Raw genomic sequence first — 9,740 nt, forward strand, 5'->3', positions numbered from 1 at the left:
TTTATCATGTGATCATAATCCAGGCATCTTTACTCTCGAGATTTAAAACATTACTTGTGTATACAAAAATTGAGCAGTATCTGTAAATGTTAGGTCTAGTGTTACATTGCAAAGTAGCCAAAAAATAAAACTAGGCCTAGTAAGTGGTGAGATACCCTTAGTATGAATTTGAGGTACTTGTACTTTACTTGAGTATTTTCTTTTCATGCTACTGTATACTTTCATTCCATTACATTAACAAGGGAAATATTACACTTTTTACTTTACTACATAAATCTGACAGCTTTAGTTACCTTACAAGTTAAGATTTTTTGATAAAAACATATCGAGTTTATAAGATATGATGTTTTACTATAAATTAAATAACTAATTTATACAAGTACAGCAGCAACAGTTAGTTAATTGATCAATCAGCTGATTTGCATGAAATTAACTGCCAACTATTTTGAGAGGAAATTCATTATTTTTCTCTTGTGATACTTTTGAGTTTTTTGGCTTTTTTTTCATAATTGTGAGTTTTGGGGTGTTTTAATAAAAAATAAAAAATTAAATAATTAATTTTTGGGGATTATTCTCCTTTTTTATACATATAATTTTGAGTTTTTGGGTGTTGTACCTTTGCAACACTAATGCAGGGCTTTCACTTGTAAAAGAGTATTTTCACTGTCTTACATTAGTACTTTTACTTAAGTAAAGGATCTGAACAACCTACTTCTTCCGCCACTGGGGGCGTCCTTTTTCTTACATTTGGTAGATGAAATATGCTAATAACACAGAGTCTTTATTACAAATGTTATATTCACACCAATCAGAGGTCAGTGTTTGCTCCACTTCCTTACACATGGATGTGGCAGTTTCCTTATTATGACGTCACAAACCTCCGGACAGCCCTTTTGCGTTCATACACGGAAAAGCAACCACACACTTGTCGTCACACACCGGAAAACAATGGCAAACACCCCAAACAGTGGTGGAGTCTGTTTAACTACGGAAGACTGTGCCATTTGTTTGGACAAAATTCAGGCGAAGAAAACATTAAAGTGCTCTCACTCTTTCTGCTCTGCGTGTATCGACACGGTTTTCAAGTTGAAGCCGGCTTGTCCGATATGCAACACCTACCACGGAGAGTACAGAGGGACGCAGCCGGAGGGCACGATGACGGTGATGCGCAGCTGGCAGAGTCTGCCCGGCTTTCAGCACTGCGGATCTATTGTCATACAGTACAGTTTCCCAGCTGGGATTCAAGGGGTGAGGATGACACTTTTGACGGAAGATTAACTGAGCAGGCTACATATCAACACAGCTTGTGATGGTGTAGTTTTATATCTCTCAGCTGTTTGTGATATCACTTCTGTCCACTGGAGAGCGCTGTTGGTTGTTTTAATGTGCCCACATTAAATTAAAGCACCTGGATAAGGTATGATAAAATAGCCACCAATTCAAAATTCGCTGTCACTCAACCATTTTACACCTAAAATGCTTACTTCATCGGGTCTAGTTTTGAAGCAACACCCACTTTGGGAAATTATAGGAAATAATACTACGTTGAAGTGATCTCAGAGGTGCATCCTCCCATTGCCAAAGAAACAATGTTTGGTGATAGATCAGTTCAGATCCTTTATTTGTTAAAAGGGCATTCATAGCTTTTATATACTGACAAATATATTGGTGACCAGACCCTTTTTCTGTGACATAATATTCAAAATAACTCAAAGCCAAAGAGACTTGCTAAAGTCTTAAAACTCTCAACTAATATTTTCATTAGTACTATTAAAGGTTCAGTGTTTAGGATTTAGGGGGATATATTGGCAGAAATTGAATGTAATATAATGAGTGTGTTTCTTTGGTTTACAATCACCTGAAAAAAGGGTTGTCATGTTTTTGTTACCTTAGAATCAGCTGTTTATGTCTAAATCGAAAGTGGGTCTTTTTATGGAGATTGCCATGTTGCAAAACCATTTCTACAATAGCCCACAACAGACACACCAAACGCTAGCTCTAGATGGGACCATTAACATTTATGCATCGACCAGTGTAGTAAAAATTCACTACATAACAAGCTCAAAAGCATCAGAAAAATACTTATTATTATTAACAGTTATTAACGGTTTAAATCACCGGGTCAGAGGAAGAGACCTCAGCAGAAAACAAGGTTCCCGAGAAAAACCTCCAAATAATGAATACTGAAGTAATCCTAACTGGAAGGTTATGCTTGGCACATGGGGGAAGTTTCAGCTGGGTACAAACTGCAATCCTGAGTGCGAGTGAGTAGATTCCACCTAATCCCACACACTTCTCTTGAGTTATCTGCTGATTATTTTCTTGAATATTGATACTTGTTCAATGAAATGTCAAATAATTGTGAAAGACATCCATTGATGTCCTCACGTCTTGTTTTGTTCAATCTGTCAAATTATTTAATCCCTTAATCTTTTTGGCTTTGCTCCTGGCCCTTTTAATGTTTTTCAGAAGGTGTATTCCCAACACATTTTAGAGCATATTTTTATGTTCAGGAAACCAGCAAACATCCTAACTGTGGTAGGAACAGTGTGCAGAGAACACACTTTATGCCATAGATGTGTTTAAAGGGGGTCCGATGGAAGAAGTAGGCCAAAGCAAATTGTTAAAAAAAAAAAAAAGCATGGATTTTTATCTTGGATGCACTATAAAAACACTGACAACCCTGTGCTCAAAATGTTCTACAGGTCAGGATCTAAAGAGAGGAGGTGTGTGTGTAGGAGACGGACAACAAGAGAGAGGGGTTAATATTTTTGGATGTTGTGCAACACTGAAGGAATCAGAGAACTCCTAACTTTATCGAAAAAATCTAGTAAGGAGTCTTCGCTTAGGAGTGATTTAGGAAAATCCTCAAAGCAACTCTGAGCAAGGAGAGGACAGAAACGTTTACTTAACTGAGGTGTGGTTGACCCCATTGTTAGGTATGACACATTGTTTTAATAGATGTGATCGGTTGTCACAGACACGCCTTTTTGTGAGCCTGCAAGATGATGAACCAATGGAAAGAAATGAACTGCGTCACAATTTGAAAGTGAAAGTGCCGTTTGAGTGATCATGCTGCTGTGCTTTATCATTTTTTGCTCAGTTTATTTCTGGCTTCATGCTGTTATTGCGTTGGGTGGGAGATGTGAGCAAATCTCTGAAGAGATCAATGGCCAGGATCATCCTGCACCATCTAATCTGTAGTGTTTCATTAACTCACTGTCATCCAACATTTGGAGAATATTTCTCCTTCCTCTTTGTGTTTCTTCCATTTTCTCCTCTTAAGAAATGCTTAAGAAACTCTTAAAGTCATTCTTTCTACTCCTAACAGTTTTTCATCTTAGGAACTCTCTCAAGGGCTCAGATGTTTTGTGAATAACTTAACATTACCAGGACCTGGTCTTAACTTTAAGGTGATATTAATAGAAAATGTTCTAAGAGGGTTTTTTTTCTTAGAATTTTGTCAGTAGAAGCAACTTTTAGTACCAGAAATCTTTGTAAATACAGGCCCAGGAGTATTTATGCCTCTCAGTTGCAGCAGAAGTCGGCCCTTTTTCTTACATTGTGACAGAAGAAACAACCTCCAAACGTGTCTGTGTTTGTCTACAATGCAGTACTAATGCATCAAAGTCTTGGTCAGGAAAACCAAACCTAAGCGTTATCACAAATGGGCCACAATGGTTGGTCAGTGTCCATCACATGTTACATATATGCTGTTTTTCACCATATTACAGCCTGAACACCCAAACCCTGGGGTGAGATACAGCAGTACCTCTCGGACTGCCTTCCTGCCAGCCACCGAGGAGGGAGAAAAGGTCCTGAAGCTGCTAAGGAAAGCCTTTGACAGGAGACTCACCTTCACCGTAGGACGATCCGTCACCACAGGCCTGAACAACGTCATCACCTGGAACGACATTCACCACAAGACCAGTATGAGCGGGGGTCCACAATGGTATGCACATTACATTTTTCACCCATAAGTGCACAGAAACGTGTCTTGTTGGCACATGGTCTTATGAAGGTCTTATGTTTCTCTTACATCAAAACTAATAAGGTATAGTTTTTATTAAATGCATATCACCTACTTTTTTTTAGTAAAGTACTATTTGTAGGATTGAACAAACAAGTTATATTTGCCACGTTAACACACTTGATTTAGCTTGGTAGAATGCTAATATTGACTAATTAGCATTTAACACAAAGTACAGCTGAGGCTGATGGGAATGTGTTTAATTATGCAAGTATTTGGTCATAAACCAAAATATTGGGAAAATTAAAATGTTTTCTTGATAGTGATGCTTAGTTAACCCCTTTAAACCTAGAACAGCATCACTTTTCTTCTTTGCACCTACCGCGTGATACAATCTGCAAAGTAATATTAAGCTCCAATACGTGAGCCAATACGTACGTCCAGGATTTCTGTGTGCAGCTGTTTTATCTCATTTTCTATGTTACTCAAATCTATGTGAATTTTATTTGTTGTTGAAACTCTGTGTTACTGCTATTGTTGGTCAAGTCTTCCTTGTAAAAGAGATCTGTGATTATTCTCAATGACCAGGAAAAACCTGGTCAAATAAAGGCTAAGTTTATAATAGCTAATTTATAATATCTGAAGTTATTTTCATGATGTATTTTTCCAAAAGTCTTCAATATAAGACAAATTCTAAAGCATGAAGTAAACCTCCATCACAGGTTTTTGTGATGTCTGTGTGGAGTGAAGTAAATTCTGTCAAACAATTTGAATGTATTTGTCTACGTTAAGTTAAGATAAATACAGCTGGAGACACTGCAAGGATATTGGAACAATTAACATCATCGCGATTACATTCAGGATCCAAATCCCCTTTTATTTTAATCACTCTTATAATATATTGGCAAGTTACTGTTTACAATAAAGGAAATGTGCATTGCTTGCTCCAGAGATGGACATATTAGATATATTTATTTGTCTTTTCCCATTGCAGTTTTGGATATCCAGATCCAGACTATTTGTTCAGGGTTCAAGAGGAGCTTCGTCTTAAAGGAGTGACACAGGATGACTGATGGGTGAAGACAATCAGAGGACATCTTCACATACATTCAATTCTTTGTAGTGTTACAAAGTCTCTGATTTCAAGTCTGCACTGTTTGCAGTCCTCAAGCAGGGATCGCCATCACTGAGGCTTTAAGGTGTTTCATTCTATGAAGTGGATACATGGAGCTATTATTTTGACATGTGCAGGTTAGTGGCTTTTTTTTTGTTCAACTATCAACTGACTATGCAAAAAATCATTCTCTGAACACAACTTGCACAGTATGTTATCGAGAAAAACACTGAGTACAATACAGAGAGTTAGTATAAGGGGTTAGCCAGTAACACTGATCATCAGATTTCAGCATGTCAATATCTTTTAACACTGGTTTACAGGTCTGAAGCCTTGAAGCAGACATAAGAGACATACCAGAAGGGAAAAGCACTTTTCATTGGAGAAATGGATAAGTAGAGTTTCTCATGGAAATCAGGGATAATAATGTAAATGGAATTGTCATGATAATGTATTGTGTTTTAAGGATAATGTGATAATCTACATTTCTCTTAATGTCAACAAATCCCATGTTAAGACCAAAACTGACAGTGAACTGATCCTACTAGCAACTATTGCCTGAGTGGCCAAAGCCTATGTATGATGTAGCATATTCTTCTGTGCCTCAGACCTTTGTTGTTGTCGTAAACCTAATAAAAACACGGGTTACTTGTTCCTTTATTATAATGAACATAGGCACTGCAGTTTGTTTTAAGTTGATCCTACATACACCATCCTACTGTTGTCGATATTCACTAATGCACCAGATCTGCATCTGAAAATATCCCCAAACAAATGCATTATTTACTACAGTTTGAGTAACATTTCCTATGAACTGCAGTGACCAGCTTTTTTAGGCAATTATTTTGCTGTTTTTGGAAATAAAAATAAATATTTGTGTCTATTTTTTTTTTTTTTAAAGATTCACATCTTCGGTAAGAAAGAATGGGTTCAGGGATAAGTGACACCACAGGCCGAGGAAGTCGAAAACTATTGACACATTGTTGGTTTCGGTCGAACAAATGGGATATATGTTCACTCAGCTTTATTGATATACTGTAGCACCTTTCATACAACATGCAGCCCAAAGTGCTTTAAAGAGCAAAACACAGACAGAGAAAAATAGACAATATTATTTTGCAAGACTAAATATTACAACAATAAAATTGAATTATTTAATATAATTTTTTAAATAAAGACAATAGATTAAGTAAATGCAAGAGATTTTTAAAAAGTAGTATAGAGATCAAATTAAAGCACTAAAGCATCAAAGGCTTGGGGCACCTTAAGTAAAAGCTGTTCTGAAGAGATACATCTTAAGGATTTTTTTAAAAACATTCGTGCCTACTCAAGCAGACCATTTTATATTCTAGGGCCACAGTGGCTAAAGTCTGACTCACTCCCTGTGCGTTTTTGCTGAAATACTTGGGGTAACTAGGAGGCCAGCTGCAGAGGATACGAGGGACGGACCTGCTACTAGGTACATAGCTAAAATGCATGTCTGAGTGATAGGCTGGTACCAGGCCAGTCAGTACTTTAAATACTATTAAGAGAATCTGAAAATCTGTTCTAAAACTTAAAGGCAACCAAAACAAAGACTTTAAAATAGGAGTAATATGTGCTCTCTGTCTGGTCTTCGTCAGTATTCGGGCTGCTGCATTCTGAACAAGTTGTAGGCAGTCAAAAAATTATGTAGACATAAAGAATATCACCATCTTCTCATGTAGCTTTAATACCATGATAATTACTGCTGTGCCTTAAATGAGATCAGTCATTGTACCAGCGGCGGACAAAAGCAGTGTCAGGAGAGATCTTAAGTCCAATCACGTATCTATCAAACTCTATTGTTTAAAAACATCCTTGACATTTTCAGTCCTGCCTTTTGCCTGTCTGCTCCACTAGAGGGCAATGCTCGCCTCAAAGAAGACTGTGTGATGGCGTCTGCTTGTAATGCAGCTGTATCATCATCACAAACCCACAGTCCCGCAGCACCTCCCAAACCTCATCGCCCAAAGTCAGTGAGAGGAGCAGAGCATCTGCTATAGTTGATGAGTCATGTGTTTCTATGGTGCTCGGGGCAGTTTTAGCAGCAGCGTATGAATGACGGAGGACAGTTATCACCTCGTGCCTGACCATGTTAAACTGATCGGCTGTGAATTTCTGACAGCAGTGCAAATACTGTTAAAGGGATAGTTAAATAGATATTTTTCCTCTTAACTGTAGTGCAAGTGATCAGTCTAGATTGTTTTGGTGTGAGTTGCTCAGTGTAGATATTTCTGTTGTCTCTTGATAATGGAACTAGATTGCACATGGCTTGTGGTGATCAAATCACCAAAAAAAATGACTTGAAAAAATCAACAGCAATGTCTCTTACCAGAAATCATAGCCTGGTTACTCAAGATGACTCACAGAACTTGTCGTGAGCAGTTTCATGTAGGAACTATTTTCTGTCTATCGAAAAACACCTGAAAACAGTATCACAGGGCAGAAGGAAGCGTGCATCTACTCATGGATGAGGGGCTTGTGACAGTGTGAGATTTAAACATTAGGTCGCTGAACATATGCCACATTTTTTGCGTGCTAATTTCCATTGTTTTTAATAGTGAGGCTGTCCCAAAGTGCACATGTTCCGAGTGCCTATTTTTCAGGGTGCAACATCCGTGTCCTGAGATTAATAGAGTTCAACTTTTGGAATGTAGCAGCGTGCACCATATGTCATGTGACTGAGACCAATCAAACAGCTGGCCGATATCTCTCCTTTCTTCTGTAAATATCAGTGTGTGATAAAAACGGAGGAGAAGTCGATCATTTTAATGCAGGGATAACCTGAGCTTTACATCTCTCCCACAGACCACACTTCAGAAACAGCTGGAAGAAGATCAGCTCTGCACTTAGGACTTCTGCTAACAGGGCTATGATATGGTGATGGTTATGGTCCTGCCTTTGCGCTCATGAAAGTTGGCTCAGAGTGGACAGAAGAGTAGCAACCGGCACCCGACATTGCATTTTTAAGGAGGTTAAAGACACGGCACGTGTCCCCTAATAACGTCCTCCTTGGCTGAGCTGTGACATTAGCTGTCAGTAGTGAGTCAGTAAGAAAATAGTCTCTATTGTCTTGAGTAACCTGGTCATGATTTCTGCAAAGAGTTATTTCTGTTGAGTTACTAAAATATATTTTTTGGCACTTTAAGAACCACAAGACGAATGCCACGTTGTTCTAATATATTGAAGAAAAGGCATACATCTCCATGGCCAATATCTCCGACACTCGGCAACTTACAAGAAAACAGTCTAGATTAATAAATGTATATAAATATGAGCTGTATAATGCAAAAACAGACCCCGATTCGATTTAGAAGTCAACAAAGACGAAAGACGTCAAGACTCATCTGTTGTTGAATTGAATGTTAAATGCGTAAACAAGTGTCCTAGAGAAGCTTTGCATTGCCTCCCATCTCTTTTCATGCAGCAAGGACACATAAGCTGTTAATGCTTTTCGCTATGGGCTCTCTGAGCAGCATTAATAAAATTATAACAAAATAAGAAGTAATATCCATCTGGTCTTCGTCTTAGTTGCAACAGTCCAGATTGATCGGATGAGTAAATACCTTTAACCTATATTTCTGTATCAGAAAGAGTGAACATGTGACAAGGCGGAGTTACTGGGCTCGGCCTCTTTAGCGCTCTGATGTTTAGCAGCTAGGGGCATTTCTGTGGCCTCGGATCTCAGGGCATCTGCTGCTCTCACAAAGCAGACCAGGACCCATCTGGTAAAACGTAGCCCTCGCCCCCACCTTATCTCCCATAATCCATCAGTCCAGTCCATCCATTTCTCATCATCAGCCCTTTACCCTCTGTTGTTCCTTCACACGGTTTCTATTAACTGTTATTTATGGGTTTTTTTTGTTTTTTAACTGCCAATTATTTTCCTTTCTGCTCTAATGACTATGCCTGATGCAACTTCATGAACATTTCATTAAATATTTGCATATTTTGTTGTGATTTATTTCTACTTTTCAGACCTTTTAATAAAAAGTTGACACAGTGACGGGCTGGAAATTTTTGAGTAGTGGAGCAGATTGTAACACATTAAAAAAATGGAGCACTGAATATATTTTACAAACAAAGAGGTACTCTGAAAATGTAACCTACATTTGAACATTCAATATTCCATGTGAAAGCTGTAGACAATTTCCAGAAAAAGACCCATCAGACTGTATTTCTTCAGGCATTGTTGTTCAAATGCAAATTATGTGGAATAACTGGAATAACTTGGCATGGACTCGTGGACTTTTTTACAGTCTCACTTGTAAACTTTAGAATTTACATTAAAATCAAACGACTCTTTGCCCTTCACTGCAGGTGTTTCCCGTCCCTGTCATTGTCCATCTGGACATCTAGGGACAAAGAATCACATAAATGTAACCAGAGATATAAATATGTATGAAAGGTTACACAGAGCAATACTGTGGGTGAATTAAACATGCATCAATGTAAATAGCCCCTGACAGCCTCCCCCCCTATCAAATGAATTGATGACAGAGTGAAAATAAGCCTTCAGTGTATGGATTAAAACCGATACATCTGTAACTGCTTACACTCATTCGCATCAAACATTGTTCTGCTCTGTTGTGGCAGGATGACTCCAATATCGTCCCTGTCAGGAGCTGAAAATAG

General features: G+C 38.2%; 1 protein-coding gene across 3 annotated transcripts; it reads left to right on the forward strand.

The window, feature by feature from the left end:
* Nucleotides 1-912: 912 nt before the first annotated feature.
* On the forward strand, nucleotides 913-5,754 carry LOC121947113 (probable E3 ubiquitin-protein ligase DTX3). 3 transcript variants are annotated; one of them, XR_006106062.1, is made up of 4 exons: nucleotides 913-1,248; nucleotides 3,735-3,952; nucleotides 4,965-5,221; nucleotides 5,408-5,754. XR_006106062.1 is itself a non-coding variant. In XM_042492020.1 (4 exons), the coding sequence occupies exons 1-3, from the start codon at nucleotides 949-951 to the stop codon at nucleotides 5,041-5,043; spliced, it is 597 nt and encodes a 198-aa protein (XP_042347954.1). In that variant the 5' UTR covers nucleotides 913-948; the 3' UTR covers nucleotides 5,044-5,046; nucleotides 5,134-5,754. The 3 variants fall into 3 exon arrangements, 2 of the variants coding, with proteins under 2 accessions (XP_042347954.1, XP_042347953.1); XM_042492020.1 differs by having other exon boundaries at nucleotides 4,965-5,046; nucleotides 5,134-5,754; XM_042492019.1 differs by having other exon boundaries at nucleotides 4,965-5,754.
* The last annotated feature ends 3,986 nt before the right edge of the window (nucleotides 5,755-9,740 follow it).

Source organism: Plectropomus leopardus, chromosome 8, assembly GCF_008729295.1.
Source record: "Plectropomus leopardus isolate mb chromosome 8, YSFRI_Pleo_2.0, whole genome shotgun sequence".
Lineage (NCBI taxonomy): Eukaryota > Metazoa > Chordata > Actinopteri > Perciformes > Serranidae > Plectropomus > Plectropomus leopardus.